A 20,048-nucleotide genomic window follows, 5' to 3' on the forward strand; every position below is an offset into this window, starting at 1 on the left:
AGAATGTCCAGGCCAGTTTTCTCAGCAGGTAGACTGGATCCAGGGATGTGGGCTGTATCTCAGAGGGCATTCATCCTCATTGTGCAAAGCTGGGGAAGACCGGAAATGGATTTAATGGCCACAGCCAAGAACACAAAGGCAGATCGTTTCTACAGTTAAAGAGCTGAGCAGGGAAGCACAGGGCTGGACACCCTTGTTCAGCCCTGGCCCTTCGATCTCCTGCTCTGTGTTTCCTCCATGGGCCATGGTGGGTTGGATCATCAACAGAATAGCGAACTGTCAGACTGGTGATTCTGGTAGCTCCAGACTGGCCCCGATAACCTTGGTATGGAGATCTGGTGCATCTCCAAAAGAGCAGGTGTCTCAAAACTGCCAGTTCACCCAGGGATTCTCATTCAGGGCCGTTTTCATGGAGAATCCAGAGCGCTTTGGTCTTACGGCATGGCCCTAATTTGGAAGAGCTACCGTATTTTCACGCAAATAACGCGCACCCGTATAAAACGCGCACACGGGTATAGCGCGCAGAAATCACGATGATATGTACAAAAACTTTGGTATACCGCGCTCACGGGTATACCGCGCATGCTGCCCGACGCTCCTTTCGCCCGCCCTGACTTTCCGACTCTCCGTTCACCCCCCCTGACTTCCGTGCACTGTCCCCCCTTGAAGGTCTGTCCCCATCCTGAAAGCCTGATGCCCCCCCCCGACGTCCGATACATCCCTCCCCCCGAAGGACCGCCGACTCCCCAACAATATCGGGCCAGGAGGGAGCCCAAATCCTCCTGGCCACGGCAACCCCCTAACCCCACCCCGCACTACATTACGGGCAGGAGGGATCCCAGGCCCTCCTGCCCTCGACGCAAACCCCCCTCCCCCCAACGACTGCCCCCCCCCAAGAACCTCCGACCGCCCCCCCAGCCGACCCGCGACCCCCCCTGGCGACCCCCACGACCCCCCCCACCCCCCTTCCCCGTACCTTTGGTAGTTGGGCCAGAAGGGAGCCCAAACCCTCCTGGCCACGGCGACCCCCTAACCCCACCCCGCACTACATTACGGGCAGGAGGGATCCCAGGCCCTCCTGCCCTCGACGCAAACCCCCCTCCCCCCCAACGACCGCCCCCCCCAAGAACCTCCGACCGCTCCCCCAGCCGACCCGCGACCCCCCTGGCGACCCCCACGACCCCCCCACCCCCCTTCCCCGTACCTTTGGTAGTTGGCCGGACAGACGGGAGCCAAACCCGCCTGTCCGGCAGGCAGCCAACGAAGGAATGAGGCCGGATTGGCCCATCCATCCTAAAGCTCCGCCTACTGGTGGGGCCTAAGGCGCGTGGGCCAATCAGAATAGGCCCTGGAGCCTTAGGTCCCACCTGGGGGCGCGGCCTGAGGCACATGGTCGGGTTAGTCTCCCTCTTGCTCCGATCGTGGATGCGGGTGCGGGTGGGAGCGCGTGCGAGCGGTCGTTCGGGGTGGGGGTGCGAGCGGTCCTGCTGGGGGGGGTGAATCGGGCGTCGGGCGGGGTGGGAACTATGTTTTAAAACTTTTGTATACCGCGCTCACGCATATAACGCGCGAGGGGTATGCGCGGTAGGTAAAAACGCGTATAACGCGCGCGTTATATGCGTGAAAATACGGTACTCTTTGTTTGTCATTGTGACTCTCCTTAGAGCGAAGAAGCCTGCGATGTTTGTGGCTTATGCAAAAACTTAGAAGGCTTTCCAGCTATGGTGCACCAAGGAACAGATGGAGCCTAAGAAGGCTCCTATCCTAGTGATTCTAGCATTCCTACAGGCCAGTCTTGAAAAGGGCCTAGCAGTGTCATCTCTCAAGGTGCAAGTAGCCGGTCTTTCATGCTTTAGTGCCAGGAGCATCTCATCCAGACGTCACTCAGTTTTTGAGGGGAGCACTCGAATTATGATCCCCATTGTGCAGGCCTTTCCTGTCTTTTGACCTCAATGTTCTGAAGGGCCTATCTTGGGCTCTGTATAAGCCCCTGGTGTACGTGTCCCTCTTGGATCTTGTGGTTAAGACTGAATTTTTGGTCACCATTGGTAAGGTGGATCTTAGAGTTACAGGCTCTCCTATAGGTAACCCTTCCTCAAGTATAAAGTCAGGTGTTTCCTACTGAAGGTAGTTTCTGCCTTCCATATCAATCAAGAGATTTTTTTACCTGCTTTTCACCTCACGGGTTCAGAAAAAGAGGACAAGATTTTGCGGAGGCTGGATGTACATAGAGTCATAAGAACATAAGAAGTTGCCTCCACTGGGTCAGACTAGAGGTCCATCGCGCCCAGCGGTCCGCTCCCGCGGCGGCCCATCAGGTCTATGACCTGTGAAGAGGTCCCTGACTATTCCTATAACCTACCTCTACTTCTATCTGTACCCCTCAATCCCCTTATCCTTTAGGAATCTATCTAAACCTTCCTTGAACCCCTGTACTGTGCTCTGGCTTATCACAACCTCCAGAAGTGCTTTCCATGTGTCCACCACCCTCTGGGTAAAAAAGAACTTCCTAGTGTTTGTTCTAAACCTGTCCCCTTTCAATTTCTCCGAATGCCCCCTTGTACTTGTACTTCCCCACAGTCTGAAGAATATGTCCCTGTCTACCTTCTCTATGCCCTTCAGGATTTTGAAGGTTTCTATCATGTCTCCTCTAAGTCTCCGCTTTTCCAGGGAGAATAGCCCCAGCATTTCCAACCTGTCAGCGTATGAAAAGTATTCCATACCTTTTATCAGTTAGTCGCTCTTCTCTGGACTCCCTCAAGTACTGCCATGTCCTTTTTGAGGTACGGCGACCAGTACTGGACACAGTACTTCAGATGTGGGCGCACCATTGCATGATACAGCGGCAGGAGATCCCTGAGTCCTGAGACCATCCTGGTGGCCATTCGCTGAACCGATTCAGCTCTCAGCACATCCTTTTGGTAATGTGGCCTCCAGAATTGTACACAATATTCCAGATGAGGTCACACCATGGATTTGTACAATGGCATTATGACTTCGGGCTTCCGGCTGACGAAACTTCTACGGATATAACGTCTAAAGTGGAGAGCGGCCGCACGATACTTAAAGTCCTAGATTTCAAACGTACGAACTTTAATGCAATGGGAAAGTACCTGAAGAAAGAGCTGTTAGGATGGGAGGACATAAGAGAAGTGGAAAGACAGTGGTCTAAGCTGAAAGGAGCAATAAAAATGGCTACGGACCTTTATGTGAAGAAAATCAATAAAAACAAGAGAAAAAGGAAGCCGATATGGTTCTCCAACCTAGTGGCTGAGAAAATAAGGGCGAAAGAGTTGGCGTTCATGAAATATTAAAAAAACCCAAGAAGAGGAGAGCAGAAAGGACTACAGGGTGAAACTGAAAGAAGCCAAGAGAGAGATACGTTTGGTGAAGGCACAGGCGGATGAACAAATGTAAAAAAGGGAGATAAAAATTTTTTCAGATATATTAGTGAAAGGAGGAAGATAAAAAATGGAATTGCTAGGCTAAAAGATGCTGGGAACCAATATGTGGAGAGTGATGAGGAGAAAGCAAATGTGGTAAACAAATACTTCTGTTCTGTGTTCACAGAAGAAAATCCTGAAGAAGGACCGAGATTGTCTGGCAAAGTTACACGAGAAAATGGAGTAGATTCTGCACCATTCACGAAGGAGGGTGTTTATGAGCAACTTGAAAAACTGAAGGTGGACAAAGCGATGGGACTAGACGGGATCCATCCCAGGATACTAAGGGAGCTCAGAGAGGTTCTGGTGAGTCCTATTAAAGACTTGTTCAACAAATCTCTGGAGACGGGAGTGATTCCTGGGGATTGGAGGAGAGCGGATGTGGTCCCTATTCATAAAAGTGGTCACAGGGATGAAGCAGGAAACTACAGGCCGGTGAGCTTCACTTCAGTTGTTGGAAAAATAATGGAAGTGTTGCTGAAAGAAAGGATAGTGTACTTCCTTGAATCTAATGGGTTACAGGATCCGAGGCAACATGGCTTTACAAAAGGTAAATCGTGCCAAACGAACCTGATTGAATTTTTTGATTGGGTGACCAGAGAGCTGAATCGAGGACATATGCTAGATGTAATTTACTTGGATTTCAGCAAAGCCTTTGATGCAGTTCCTCATAGGAGGCTGTTGAACAAACTTGAAGGGCTGAAGTTAGGACCCAAAGTGGTGAACTGGGTCAGAAACTGGCTGTCGGACAGACGCCAAAGGGTGGTGGTTAATGGAAGACTCTCGAAGGAAGGAAAGGTGACTAGTGGAGTCCCTCAGGGTTCGGTGCTGGGGCCAATCCTGTTCAATATGTTTGTGAGTGACATTGCTGAAGGGTTAGAAGGAAAAGTGTGCCTTTTTGCAGATGATACCAAGATTTATAACAGAGTAACAAAGAAACATAGAAACATAGAATATGACAGCAGAAAAGGGCTATAGCCCATCAAGTCTGCCCACTCTAATGACCCACCCCCCTGACTTTACTCCCTTAGAGTAGACACCGAAGAAGGAGTAGAAAATATGAAAAAGGATCTGCAAAAGTTAGAGGAATGGTCTAATGCCTAGCAACTAAAATTCAATGCAAAGAAATGCAGAGTAATGCATTTGGGGATTAATAATAGGAAGGAACCGTATATGCTGGGAGGAGAGAAGCTGATATGCACGGACGGGGAGAGGGACCTTGGGGTTATAGTGTCCGAAGATCTAAAGGCGAAAAAACAATGTGACAAGGCAGTGGCTGCTGCCAGAAGGATGCTGGGCTGTATAAAGAGAGGTGTAGTCAGTAGAAGGAAGAAGGTGTTGATGCCCCTGTACAGGTCATTGGTAAGGCCCCACTTGGAGTATTGTGTTCAGTTTTGGAGACCGTATCTGGCGAAAGACATAAGAAGACTTGAGACGGTCCAGAGGAGGGCGACGAAAATGATAGGAGGCTTGCGCCAGAAGACGTATGAGGAGAGACTGGAAGCCCTTAATATGTATACCCTGGAGGAAAGGAGAGACAGGGGAGATATGATTTCAGACGTTCAAATACTTGAAGGGTATTAACGTAGAACAAAATCTTTTCTAGAGAAAGGAAAATGGTAAAACCAGAGGACATAATTTGAGGTTGAGGGGTGGTAGATTCAGGGGCAATGTTAGGAAATTCTACTTTACAGAGAGGGTAGTGGATGCCTGGAATGCGCTCCCGAGAGAGGTGATGGAGAGTAAAACTGTGACTGAGTTCAAAGAAGCGTGGGATGAACACAGAAGATTTAGAATCAGAAAATAATATTAAATATTGAACTAGGCCAGTACTTGCACGGTCTGTGTATGGTCGTTTGGTGGAGGATGGGCTGGGGAGGGCTTCAGTGGCTGGGAGGGTATAGATGGGCTGGAGTAAGTCTTAACAGAGATTTCGGCAGTTGGAACCCAAGCACAGTACCGGGTAAAGCTTTGGATTCTTGCCCAGAAATAGCTAAGAAGAAAAAAAATAAAAAAAATTTAAATTGAATCAGGTTGGGCAGACTGGATGGACCATTCAGGTCTTTATCTGCCGTCATCTACTATGTTACTATGGATACAACCCATCATTTGTCTAGCCTTGGATGAAGCTTTCTCCACTTGAATGGCAGTTTTCATGTCTTCACTAATGATCACTCCTAAGTCTCGTTCTGCTGCAGTCCTAGCTAAGGTCTCACCATTTAGGGTATAAGTTCTGTATTGATTTCTGCTGCCAAGGTGCATGACCTTACACTTTTTGGCATTGAAGCTTAGTTGCCAAGTTGAGGACCAATGTTCCAATAAGAGTAGGTCCCGCGTCATATTGTCGGGCAATGTGCTTTTGCCTACTATGTTGCATAGCTTGGCATCATCGGCGAATAATGTTATTTTACCTTGAAGCTCCTGAGTCAGGTCTCTTACGAAAATGTTAAATAGGATAGGGCCCAAGACCGAGCCCTGCGGCACTCCACTGATCACCTCCGATGTTTCGGAGAGGGTACCATTAACCACCACCCTCTGAAGTCTACCGCTTAGCCAGTCTTTGACCCATGCAATTAATGTTTCACCTAATCCCATCAAACTCATCTTGCTCAATAACCTGCAGTGTGGGACTCTATCAAAAGCTTTACTGAAGTCCAAGTACACGATGTCCAGTGACTCTCTCATATCCAGCTTTCTTGTTACCCAGTCAAAGAAGCTGATTAGATTGGATTGGCAGGACCTTCCCTTTGTAAATCCATGTTGATGGGGATCACGTAGATTCTCCTCGTTCAGGATCGTATCTAATTTATGTTTAATTAGTGTTTCCATAAGTTTATACACTATTGATGTGAGACTCACCAGTCTGTAATTCGCAGCCTCCGTCCTGCATCCCTTTTTGTGGAGTGGAATGACGTTAGCTGTTTTCCAGTCCAATGGGACTCTTCCTGTACTTAGGGAAAGATTGAAGAGCACGGATAACGGTTCCGCTGGGACATCACGGTGTAGATTGTCTGGTCCCATGGCTTTGTTTACTTTGAGTCTTGATAGTTCACAGTAGACGCTGCTGGGCATAAACTCAAAATTCTGAAACGGGCCTTCCGAGCTTTCCCTATTCTGCAACTGTGGACCAGACCCCGGCGCCTCGCAGGTAAAGACTGAGCATAATAAGAACATAAGAACATAAGAAGCGCCATCTCCGGATCAGACCTTCGGTCCATCAAGTCCGGCGATCCGCACACGCGGAGGCCCTGCCAGGTATACACCTGGTTTGTTTTATAGCCAACCATACTTTATATGCCTCTCTCAAGGAGATATGCATCTAGTTTGCTTTTGAAGCCTAGGACTGTCGATTCTGCAATAATCTCCCCTGGGAGAGTATTCCAGATGCCAACCACTCTCTGTGTGAAGCAGAACTTTCTGACATTAGTCCTGAACTTGTCCCCCCTTAGCTTCATTTCATGTCCTCTTGTCCGTGTCAAATTGGACAATGTAAATAATCTTCTCTGCTCTATTTTGTCGATTCCTTTCAGTATTTTGAAGGTCTCGATCATATCCCCACGCAGTCTCCTTTTCTCAAGGGAGAACAATCCCAGTGTTTTAAGTCGATCTTCATATACCAGTTTCTCCATACCCTTCACTAGTTTGGTTGCTCGTCTCTGCACCCTCTCCAGCAGTTTTATATCCTTCTTTAGGTAGGGAGACCAATGTTGGACGCAGTATTCCAAGTGGGGTCTGACCATTGCCCTATAAAGCGGCATTATAACTTTCTCCGATCTACTCGAGATTCCTTTCTTTATCATGCCCAACATTCTATTTGCCTTCTTTGCCGCTGCCGCGCATTGTGCTGACGGCTTCAGGGTCCTATCTATCAGTACACCCAGATCCCTTTCTTGTACACTTTTTCCCAGACTTGCACCTGACATTCTGTACTCGTATTCCTTATTCTTACTGCCTAAATGCATTACCTTGCATTTCTCCACGTTGAACTTCATCTGCCATTTCTCCGCCCATTTTTCTAACCGACACAAATCGCTCTGGAGTTCCTCACTATCCTCCTGCGATCTGATTGCCCGGCAGAGTTTTGTGTCATCTGCAAACTTGATGATCTCACTGGATGTTCCGTTTTCCAAGTCATTGATATAAATATTAAAAAGGATCGGTCCAAGTACTGAGCCCTGGGGTACACCACTAGTCACTATCTCCCAGTCGGAGAACTTCCCATTAACCCTTTCAGGACCATAAGGATCGTAGGCCAATTTTTGTGGTTTTGACGACATTTTTATGGTAAAAAGGGCTTGCAGATGCCAAAAAATTGATTTTTTTTGTGAAATATCATTATTTTTATTTAAAAAAATCACACTTCTGGCTTATGGACAGTGTGGCAAGTGAATCTTCTTGTCAATCTAGCAACGACGCTAATGAATGAATGTCGGAACCAGTTTGTTTACATAAAGGCAGTATCATATGGAATCCGTACATATCAAATTTAGAACTGTAGACTATCCCAATCAAAATTTATAGGATTTTAAAGTTATGGGACAAATATGTCCCTTGGTCCTGAAAGGGTTAATGCCCACTCTCTGCTTCCTGTTATCCAGCCATTTGCCTATCCATCTTTGTATATCTCCCTCTATGCCATGGCTTTGTAGTTTCCTGAGAAGTCTTTCGTGTGGAACTTTGTCGAACGCTTTCTGGAAGTCCAAGTATATTATGTCCACCGGCTTTCCACTATCAATTTGCTCGTTCACGGTCTCAAAGAATTGGAGTAAATTCGTCAAACACGATTTCCCTTTCCTGAATCCATGTTGACTGGGTTTCATCAAGTCGTGTGTGTCCAAGTGCTGAACTATGCTATCCTTGATCAGTGATTCAATTATCTTGCCTGGGACAGACGTAAGACTCACAGGTCTATAATTGCCCGGTTCTCCTCTCGATCCTTTTTTGAAAATTGGCGTGACGTTCGCTTTCTTCCAGTCGTCTGGTATCTGACCAGTTCTGATTGACAGGTTTGCAAGTTTTTGCAATAACTCTCCGATTTCAACCTTCAATTCCTTCAAGACTCTTGGGTGAATTTCATCCGGTCCAGGGGATTTGTCACTTTTAAGTTTGTCGATCTGGTAGTATATCTGATCTAAGTTCACTTCAACTGTGGTGAGGCTGTCCTCTATTTCTCCTGTAAACAGTTTCTCCGCTTCAGGTATTGTTGAGGTGTCCTCCTTCGTAAAGACGGACGCAAAGAAGGAATTTAGTTTGTCTGCGATCTGTTTATCTTCCTTGATGTACCCTTTTCTTCCCTTGTCGTCCAGGGGTCCCACTGCCTCTTTTGCAGGTTTTTTCCCCTTCACGTATCTAAAGAAGGGCTTGAAGTTTTTGGCCTCCCGGGCTATTTTTTCCTCATAGTCCTGTTTTGCATCCCTCACCGCCTTGTGACATTTCTTCTGTTCATCTTTATGTTTGTTCCAGGCTTCGGTTGTCTTTGTGCATTTCCATTTTTTGAAAGAGTCCTTCTTTTCTTTTATGGCTTCCTTCACCTGTATGGTAAGCCATGCCGGTTTTCCTTTGCCTTTAGTTCTCCGATCTTTAGAAATCCTCGGAATGTAGAGATCTTGCGCTTCTGCAATAGTATTTTTCAATAGGCACCATGCCTGATCTACTGTTTCAAGTTTGTCCACCATCTTCTTGAGTCGTTTTGTTACCATGGCTCTCATGCAATCGTATTTACCCTTTTTAAAGTTTAAGGTGGTGGTTAAGGTTTTGGCATGTTTCCCTTTCCCGATGTCCAGTTTAAAGTTGATTACATTGTGATCACTCGTTCCCAGTGGAGCCATGACTTCTACTTCTGTTATCGGTCCCGTGAGACCATTTAGGACCAAGTCCAAGGTGGCGTCGCCTCTTGTCGGCTCTTTTACCATTTGCTCCAGGAAGCAATCCCCTAGCACCTCCAGGAACTTTGCCTCCTTGCCGCAGTTGGAGGCTCCTAGTTTCCAGTCTATTCCTGGGAGATTGAAGTCTCCCAATATAACTACATTGCCTGTCTTGCATACTTGTTTCATTTAGTAGTTCGGCTTTATCGGAATCCGATTCTACATAATTCCTGTCTGGTTTCCTAAGGCATACTATCCCATCTGTGTTTCTTTTTCTGTCACTAATATACCTGAAGAAGGATTTATCCCCCTTCTTAATGTTCTTTGCTAGATTCTCTTCTATTCGGAATTCGGCATAGGTTCTTACCTTGCTAATCTTCTTTCAGATAGAGACATAGAATTCGGTATGCCCTGCCCTGTGAGAGCCTTTGATTTGCCTGATTTCTGCCCTGGATGTTGTCAGAGTCCCTCGGGACCTCTTCTCCTGTATCTAAGATTAAACAGGGACAATACTAAAGGAACATGGGGACCCCTATTCTTTTTCTCCTTTTGGGGGCTTTATGGCTCCTACTAGTTGCACTTAGGTTGTTTCGTAGCTACTCATGTGTGTAATTGCTGTTCATTGTTAAATTGTTAAATGCTTATTAATCATTGCTCTTTTGTCATAAGTTTCAGAGCAGAACAAAATTTAGTTTGTTGCTGAGGAAGCTCCCCATTCCCCTCCTTCTCTTCTCTTTTCTTCTGTTTCAGTGGTGCTCGATTGCTTTGGTACCAACTGAAGAGGTAGCTGTTCTCCACTGCAGAATGGGAGGAGTTCAGAGTTTTAAGTGGCACCTTTTTGCAGATTTTCAAATAATGGGAAGTAACAGCTACTATACAGAATCTAGTGTCTTCTATCTGAAAAAAGATTAGCAAGGTAAGAACCTAATCTTTCATTAGCCCTATTCTCTGTTTTCTATCTTTCAACAAGCTCTTAATCCATAATAGGATGTTACTTCTATCCCATGACTTTTTAATTTCCTTAGAAGTCTTTCATGAGGTACTGTTGTCAAATGCCTTTTGAAAATCCAGATACCCAATATCGACCAGCTCACCTTTATTCACATATGCATTCCCCCCTTCAAAGAAATGTAGTAGATTGGTGGGGCAATCTAAATCTGTTTGCCACAGGGCTTGGTCTTAGGCCCGATCCTTTTCAATATCTTTATAAGGGACCTGGCTGAGGGGCTTCGCGGTAAAATAACGTTATTCGCTGATGACGCCAAACTGTGTAATATAACAAGCAAGAGCACAACGGACAATATGAAACACGACCTACTCCTATTGGAGCAATGGTCAAAGACCTGACAACTGAGTTTTAATGCCAAGAAATGCAAAGTCATGCACCTTGGCAGTCAAAATCCACGCGAGACTTACACCCTAAATGGCGAGATCCTAGCAAGGACGGTTGCAGAACGGGACCTAGGGGTGATCATCAGTGAAGACATGAAGACTGCCAATCAAGTGGAGCGGGCTTCATCTAAGGCTAGGCAGATCATAGGATGTATACGTAGGAGTTTCGTCAGCCATAAGCCTGAAGTGATTATGCCGTTGTATAGATCTATCTTGAGGCTCCATCTGGAATATTGCGTGCAATTCTGGAGGCCTCATTATCGCAAGGATGTACTGAGGCTTGAGTCAGTCCAGCGAATGGCCACCCGGATGGTCTCGGGACTCAAGGATCTCCCGTACGAGGAACGGCTGGACAAATTGCGGCTATACTCACTCGAGGAACGCAGAGAGAGGGGAGACATGATCGAAACGTTCAAATACCTCACGGGCCGTATCGAGGTAGAAGAAGATATCTTCTTCAAAGGTCCGACGGCGACAAGAGGACATCCATGGAAAATCAGGGGGGGGAAATTGCACGGCAACACTAGGAAATACTTTTTCACCGAAAGAGTGGTTGATCGCTGGAATAGACTTCCACTTCAGGTGATCGAGGCAAGCAGCGTGCCTGATTTTAAGAAGAAATGGGATCGTCACGTGGGATCTCTGCACAGAGTTAAATAGGGGAGGGTTATTAGGGTGGGCAGACTAGATGGGCCGCGGCCCTTATCTGCCGTCTTTTTCTATGTTTCTATGTTTCTATGTCTCATTAATCCATGCTTATGTATATGCTCTGTCGTTTTGTTATTTATAATAGTCTCTATGCCACTATGTTCTACATTGCATCGTCGAGGAGTGAAGTTTGCACTTGTGTATCCAGCGACTTTACGCATATGGAGAGAAGGGAAATCACACTCATTCACAGACAAAGCAACCGCACAACTATTTATAGACTCTATGCCTGAGACAAATACTACCCCAACGGGCTAATTTTATCAGCCATATAGTTTACTTTGAGGTATCTGTCTGATTAAATCAATTCCAAATTTAATATTTTAGTCTAAGCCAATAAGCTCTTATCTTAACATGTTATGTTATGTAATGAAATACAAATTTTATATAACCTGCTAAATTAAGCACACTAATCTTCACATTTATATTACTGATTAGGTGTGGATCTTGTTAGATGTTAGATGCTTCACATGCGTCATTCTTATATGCTCATAGAAGCATCCTTAAAATATTTTAATATGTACATGAACATAAGAACATAAGAACATAAGAAATGCCATCTCCGGATCAGACCTTCGGTCCATCAAGTCCGGCGATCCGCACACGCGGAGGCCCTGCCAGGTGTACACCTGTTGTAATTTATAGTCCACCATATCCTTACATGCCTCTGTTAAGGAGATATGCATCTAGTTTGCTCTTGAAGCCTAGGACGGTCGATTCTGCAATAATCTCATCTGGGAGGGCATTCCAGGTGTCAACCACTCTCTGAGTGAAGCAGAACTTCCTGACATTAGTCCTGAACCTGTCCCCCCTTAGCTTCATTACATGTCCTCTAGTCCGTGTCAATTTGGACAATGTAAATAATCTTCTCTGCTCTATTTTGTCGATTCCTTTCAGTATTTTGAAGGTCTCGATCATATCCCCACGCAGTCTCCTTTTCTCAAGGGAGAATAATCCTAGTGTTATAAGTCTGTCCTCGTATTCCAGTTTTTCCATACCGAATAACGAATTTTATAAACTATTTTGAAACATCTTAGCTCCTCATCTCCTTACATTCTATGATTTCCTCCACTCCTCTCCAGATAAACAATTTAATTTCACAGAAGCCACCATCGTTGTAATCCCTAAACCTGACAGAGACGCTACCTTGGTCAAAAACTTCCGTCCCATCTCTCTCCTTAACTTAGATTATAAAATAATGGCAAAGTTACTTGCATTGAGACTCACCAAAGTGATTCCACATCTTATACATAAAGACCAAACGGGATTTATTAAACAAAGATATATAGGAGATAACCTACGACTTTTTCACCACATCAATGCTCATGCTAAAACATTGACAGACCCAATAATAGGCCTAGCTATAGACGCTGAAAAAGCCTTTGATTGAGTGGAGTGGTCTTTTCTTTTCAGTGTCCTAAAATGGTATAACTTTGGATCATTTTTCACGAAATGGATAAAAACATTATATCATAGTCCTAATGCTCGTATTCTAATTAATAACTCTTTATCCAATAAATTTCCCCTTCACAGAGGCACTAGACAGGGCTGTCCTCTCTCACCACTATTGTTCAATTTAGTGTTGGAGCCTCTTCTCTCTGCTATTCGACAATGCCCGCTAATTAATGGTATTCCCTCCTCTGATCAAGACTTCAAACTAGCAGCATATGCTGATGATGTATTAATTTTTCTAAGGAACCCTCAATCTTCTCTCCCTCATCTTATACATATCATCAAACAATATTCTAGCTTCTCAGGATATTCTGTAAATTGGGAGAAATCAGAAATCTTTCCTCTGAACAATAACATTCTTCAATCAGATTTGGCTAATTTTCCATTCACATGGTCAAATGAAGCTGTGAAATGTTTGGGGATTTTAATACACAAAGATCCAGTCTTTGCTCAAGATCTTAATATATCCAAAATCAAAAATTTAGTTCTTAACACTACATCTAGATGGTCTCCACTTTATTTGTCTTGGTGGGGTAGAATAGCATCCATCAAAATGACCCTAGCACCTCAAATTAATTACATCCTCTCAATGCTTCCTCTTTTATGCCAGAAATCATTTTTCCATTGGCTAAATAAGAAACTATCTGAATTTATATGGAACAAGAAAAAACCTCGAATTGCTCTAGCCAAGCTGAAGGCCTCTAAAATTAACGGTGGTCTTAACTTTCCAGATTTCTACCACTACTATATTGCTTCATTAACTAAATATGGAGCTTACTGGGTCAATGACTCCTTCTCTCAAGACCCTCCTAATTGGTATGAAATGGAATGTTTTCTATGCAAACCTTTACACATCTCTTGCCTATTAACGATATCAATACCCAGACATTTGAGAAAATACTCTTTTGAATTCAACGCAGCATGCTCTCCATCATTTAGATAAAATAGCTGATATCTCAATTAGTGTTAGCCCATTCATGTCCCTTTGGAATAATCCCAATATCCAAAACCAAGGCAAATCCCTTTCATGGAAACGGTGGCAACGGACAGGTATATGGTTTGTTCATCAATTATATACTCTTAATAAACTAATCCCTTTTGATATACTTTGCTCCACATACCTACTAACATCCTCTGCTTATTCACAATGGATATACTGTCAGTGAAATACTGTCTTCTGTACAGATACAATATGACTTCATATCTTCTAAAAATACTATTTACCATTGGTCTTTACGGTCTCTATGAAACACTGGGATAATATAATAACCATTCCACTTTCTGACATTGACTGGGAACTCTTTTGGTCTTCAACAAACCGCCCACTTTTATCTTCTAGAGTTTCACAATCAATGCTCTTTATAATGTGGAATGCAATATGGACCCCATTTCGTATGTGGAAAGCCAAATTAAAACAAGATTCTATCTGCTGGAACTGTTTGAAAGAGGAAGGAACTCTTGATCATATGTTCTTCCATTGTACTCTGGTCCGTTCTTTTTGGTCCAAATTCTGGAATACCATACAATCTATCACCAATTGCTCAGAAGAGATTTCTATGGACATTATAATCCTTCGATCTCAACACCCCTGTTTCGCGCAATCAAATTGTCCTCCTAAACTCATTGATACCATGTTTGTTAATGCTCTCATGCATATTCTGAAAAATTGGAAATCATCTTCGTTATTAGATTATACTTTTTGGTGGAACTCTCTATGTATGTACCACAGATTTGAATCATATGCATATGAAAATAAAATTTCACTCCGTAAATCCATGAATTGGAAAAACAAAAAATCACCCTGGTCATTTTTAGATTCATATGTACACTCTACTATGTAGACACTCCTGTCTTCTCCTTTCTTTAATTTTTTTTTTTTTTTCTTTTCTTCTTTCTCTTCTTTTTTCCTCTCTCTTTCAATTTTTACTTTGTCCTATTTCACTTTCTATTGTCATACATCACCACAAACAAATCCAATACTCTGAGCTTTTCTTAATAATATGGGCCTTTATAAATAACTGTATATTAATGCAAAATGTTATACTACTTTTATGTATTTGAATTGCTCCTTGTATTTTTTTTTTTTTTAAATACTGAATAAAAATGTATTGAACTAAAAAAAAAAAAAAATAGTCTCTACCATTTTGCATGGCACTGATGTCAGACTTACCGGTCTATATAATTTCCCAGATCATCTCTGAAACCCTTCTTAAAAATTGGCATTATGTTGGCCACCCTCCAGTCTTCTGATTCCATGCTGGATTTTAAAGATAATTTACAAATCACTAACAATAGCTCTGCAAATTGGGTGACAATTTTTTCCATGACTTTAGAAACAGAACATAAGTTTGAGACTGATCTATAATTAGTTGGGTCAAGTACATCCGCTGCTTTAGATTTTACAGTTGGCTTTAGGATGGAATGCTTCCATAAATAAATCAGGTACATATCCATTTAAAACGCTTTGATTAACAATTGACAATAGTACATAGAGAATGACACAGGGAAAGAATTTGTCCCCATGGTTAACTTTGAGAAACCATCTGTGTGTCATTCTTTAAGGAGAGAGGGAAGAATCATAGGTTTTTTTGGGCACAGCCACTGACCCTCGAAAGCCTTGCATGAAAAATGCTGGTGTAAAAGGACTGAAATTGAGATAGATACGGGATGGTTTCCTGCGGTTATCTAAAGGAACGGGGACAAATTCTGTCCCTGTGTCATTCTCTAGGAAGCCGGATTTAGAATTGGTAAGCTGTTTAGTAGGTATGGGGGTCATTCAGGTCAAATTGTTAATGTTTTGAGCTTACGTTCTCATTGTAATGTACCTGTTCTTTGATTGTGAACATAAGAATAACCTTACTGGGTCAGACCAATGGTCCATCAAGCCCCAGTAGCCCGTTCTCATGGTGGCCAATCCAGGTCACTAATACCTGACCAAAACCCAAGCAGTAGCAACATTCTATGCTACCGATACAGGGCAAGCAGTGGCTTCCCCCATGTCTTTCTCAATAATAGTCTGTGGACTTTTCTTCCAGGAACTTGTCCAAACCTTTCTTAAAACCAGCTATGCTATGCGCTACCCTTACTCTTGGATTTCAGTAAAGAAATTTTTAAAAAATAGCAGTATTATGGAATATGAACATAAACAAATTTTGTATGTTTGTTTCCTAATGTGTCTTTTGTGTGTTTTGATTTTGACACAGGGAGAAGAATCTTCTATGATCGGAGTGAGCGGGTATGTGGAATATCTTCGCGATCAGGAAGTGTCAGAACGATGGTTCCGGTACAATCCACGCCTCACCTGCATCTACTGTGCTAAATCTTTCAATCAGAAGGGCAGCTTGGACCGGCATATGCGACTTCATATGGGTATTACGCCCTTTGTGTGTCGCATGTGTGGCAAAAAGTACACACGCAAGGATCAGTTGGAATATCATATTCGCAAGCACACAGGCAACAAGCCGTTCCATTGCCATGTCTGTGGCAAGAGTTTCCCCTTCCAAGCCATCCTGAACCAGCACTTTCGTAAGAACCATCCAGGGTGTGTACCATTGGAAGGGTCGCACAGTATTTCTCCTGAAACAACCGTCACATCACGAGGTCAGGTAGAGGAAGAGTCTCCCCCCCAGGAGGAAGCTACAACTATAGCTGGGGAGACAGTTCAAGGCTCTGTATCCACGACTGGTCCAGACTGAAAGGGAATGTTTCTGTGAGAATGAAGGTGAAGCAGAAAGTATTGCTTCACTGTGTCTTTCTTGCTGTGAGCAATCAACACTAGAGTAGTGGGCTGGTGTTAAAATGTCCCCACTGAACCGGAGAAAAGTACAGAAGATGTTGCCAAAATCATGGATCAAATGAAAAGTGCTAAAAGCGATTCCCAATTTCCTCCTCCTTTGGTCCCCTCCTTTTTTTTATAGGGGTTGGGGAGTGAAGGGGATAAAGCGCCTTTGATGTCAGGGATGGGCACTTTTTAAAAAATTGTTAGGGGACTTTTTTAGGTTGAATACCATATATATTTAGTCCCAATTCAGAATAGAAAGCGATCTTGTCTTCTTGGGCCTCATATATTGTGCCACATGGTTGATAAAGATTTTGCTACCTAGTCAGCCGGGCTCACATGTTTGCAGAGAGCACAAGCTCCTGATACAAAGTATGGTATCTCCTCTACATATCCATTTCTCATCACTGTATTTTCCAGAAAGTTACACCCCATGGAAATCTATGGTGCCTCTTTCAACCCTCATAAATATGCTGATCCTTTATTTTAACACTTTGTATTGAAAAGCAGCAGTACTAGGTAGTTTTATTTTTTTTTATTCTTGTAATATATTGAGGGGGGGGTCTTTTTTTTCCCCAAGAAAACTGCATGCTTTCATTTTCTGTGTTACAAAATGTGCACCTTTGGTGCATTTTTTTAAATTTTAAGTAATTGGCCTCCAGCATCTTTACGTCCCAAGTTATTTGGGTGCAGAGTTATAGCAAGCAAGACAAAAGGACAGTGGATGGTGGAGTGAAGTATAAATGATATTACATTGTTTACAAGTATCACTGAGAGACGATTAGCACTTTATAGGGAGTACTACAGTATTGAAAATTGCACACCTTTTAATTCAAAAACACAAGAATGTGTTCAAAATGTAGGTTTAACTACCCCAAAAAAATAAACAGCCAATAGAGGAAAAGAGATTTTTAAAAATGAGCAAATTTGAAATATTAAAGGAATTATCTAATACTGCTGCTTTCATGCCTAGATTAATTCAGGGCCTTCTACTTGTCTGTTTTGGGCATACAGTAGTGACTGCTGTATTATAAGATGGAAGCAAGCTTGGTTTTTGGAAGTCAGCATTATTTGTAGCATCGTCAGCTGAATGAATTGAGCCATAACTAAACTTTCACATTTAGTCTACTAAGTATAATTTAAGACCACTTTTGTCTTTATACCTCCAATCCCAGCATAGACTAGACATTTTCTAATTTATCAAGCAAGACTATGGGGTCCATTTACTAAGGCGCACTAACGGTGTATACTAAATTCCATGCAGCCCATTGTATACCTATGGGCTGCATGGCACTTAATACACACTAAGGGCTCCTTTTACAAAGGTGCGCTAGTGTTTTTAGCGCACGCACCGGATTAATGCGCGCTAACTGAAAAACTACCACCTGCTCAAGAGGAGGTGGTAGCGGCTAGCGTGCGCTATTCCGCACGTCAAGGCCCTAACACACCTTCGTAAAAGGAGCCCTAAATCTGTTAGCATGGTTTAGTAAGAGGTGTCCTGTATATACCAGAATTTTTAATAAAAATACAAATCAAAAATATCATATATACTTGAATATAATCTGATCTGAATATAAACCAAGGTAACTTTTATTCTCCCCAAAAAGGGGGAAAAAAAGTTGACTTGAGTATAAACCAGAACAGGCATTTCCTTTAGTGGCTCTGTACGGGGGCAGGAGGGTTGCTCCTGCCCTGGTTCACCGCTGGACTACCAGGGCGTGCAAGATAGGCCTTTTCAGGTGCGGGAGCCAGGAGAGGAGGTGGGGGTGGTGCAGAGCCAGCCAGGGCAGGATACAGGAGGGATTGCTCTTGTTCCAGCTCACTGCTGGACCATTGGGTCTCAAGGCAGGCCCGGGGAGGGCCTGCAATGGGTCCGGGAGGGAGGCAAGGGCAGTGCACAGCTGGATAACAAATATATAAATTGAGACATCCATTTTTGGACCTTTTTTTGTCCCAAAAATCTCAGTTTATATTCAAGTATATACGGTGTTAGGGGTGTTCATTTGTGAGCATGTATTCAGTTAATGTGGGTACCTAAAAGTTTAAAGTTGTGCGTAAATCACTTGTATACATGTATATCTATAAATTAACGCTTTTACAATTGATTTACGCACAGGCAAAAAATGTGTAGCTGAAATGAACACACAGCATGGCTAAACATCAGGAAATTTTATTTTAAAATGATCATAAACTGAACTGTTTTTGGCCATGCACATCCCTAATAAATACAGTAGTCATAAGAGGAAGCATAGCTATAGTAAATGTTGCAGTCTTCTCAAGTACTGTAATATTGAGCCTGTAAGGATAGTAAATGGGTAGAATTATCCCATTTCCATCCTTATGCATTATAATACTTCAAATACCTTCAAAAATATTTATACATCCTGGACTGCTCTTAAAATATGAAATTGAATTTTTGAGTCAAAGGTTAGTGTATATTACATAACTTGAATTGTTTGCTGCAGTGTAACGGTGTTCATTAGAAACAATATCAAATTAATAGAGTACTGCAGATTTCTCTGCCCCTCTCCCCAAGTATTGATGACAAAAAGCATAAAGCAGACACAAAAAAACCCCTAATGGCCCAGGTTATTTTAATAATAATAATAATAATAATAACTTTATTTTTGTATACCGCCATACCCCGAAGAGTTCTAGGCGGTTCACATTATTTAGACAGAGATTACAAGTGGTTACATATCAAATTGATCATGGAGTAGTTTGACAGAGATTACGAGTGGTTACACAAATTGATCATAGAGTAGCAGACAGCAAGGAGAGAGTATTTACAAGTGATTACATATCAAAATGGTCATAGAGTTGCGAACAGCAAGGAGAGAAGTAGTGGGAAGAGGAGGGAGAACAGGGGGGGCGAGGATCAGAAGGGGGGGGAAGAGGATTGGAAGGGGCATTGAGGGTCTTGGTCTCGGAATAGGTGAGTTTTGAGTAATTTTCTGAAGTCGAGGTAGTTGTGGGCCTTGAGGACCATTTGGGCTAGCCAAGGGTTTAGTTTGGCGGCTTGGAAGGCCGCCAAACTAAACCCTTATGGGTTTTTATGGAGATTAGAGAATTGTTCATATGGTGATAAACCTATGAAAGGAGCAATTGACTTTTTTCAGTAAACTTCTAAATAGTGAATACAATTGGAAAGATATTGAACAGGTCCCTAATTTATAAAATGAAACACTAATCTGAAACACCCCACAATGCAACCATCTTAGGGAAGGCTGGGTTTCTGTTTGGTTTTAATTTGATTCTTGCACATAGTATTTTCTTGATCAGGTTGACAGTTTGCTACACTGAGATTTTAAATCCAGAAGTACTCCTTGTTTCATTAAGTTAATTAATATTCAGAAGTTTTTCAAGTCTTGCATATGATCATAGTTTCCCCTTGCAATTTCCACTTTTATG

General features: G+C 43.1%; 1 protein-coding gene across 6 annotated transcripts in view; it reads left to right on the top strand.

The window, feature by feature from the left end:
• Positions 1-19,493, top strand: part of ZBTB37 (zinc finger and BTB domain containing 37) — a 127,176-nt gene extending 107,683 nt beyond the window's left edge. For all 6 annotated transcript variants that reach the window (XM_033916149.1, XM_033916150.1, XM_033916148.1 and 3 more), the window contains one exon: positions 16,063-19,493. In XM_033916149.1, coding sequence (XP_033772040.1) covers positions 16,063-16,554 — 492 coding nt within the window. In that variant the 3' untranslated portion in view covers positions 16,555-19,493. The remainder of the gene's footprint in view (positions 1-16,062) is intronic.
• Positions 19,494-20,048: the final 555 nt, after the last annotated feature.

The sequence above is a fragment of the Geotrypetes seraphini genome, chromosome 12 (assembly GCF_902459505.1).
Source record: "Geotrypetes seraphini chromosome 12, aGeoSer1.1, whole genome shotgun sequence".
NCBI classification, from domain to species: Eukaryota; Metazoa; Chordata; class Amphibia; order Gymnophiona; family Dermophiidae; genus Geotrypetes; species Geotrypetes seraphini.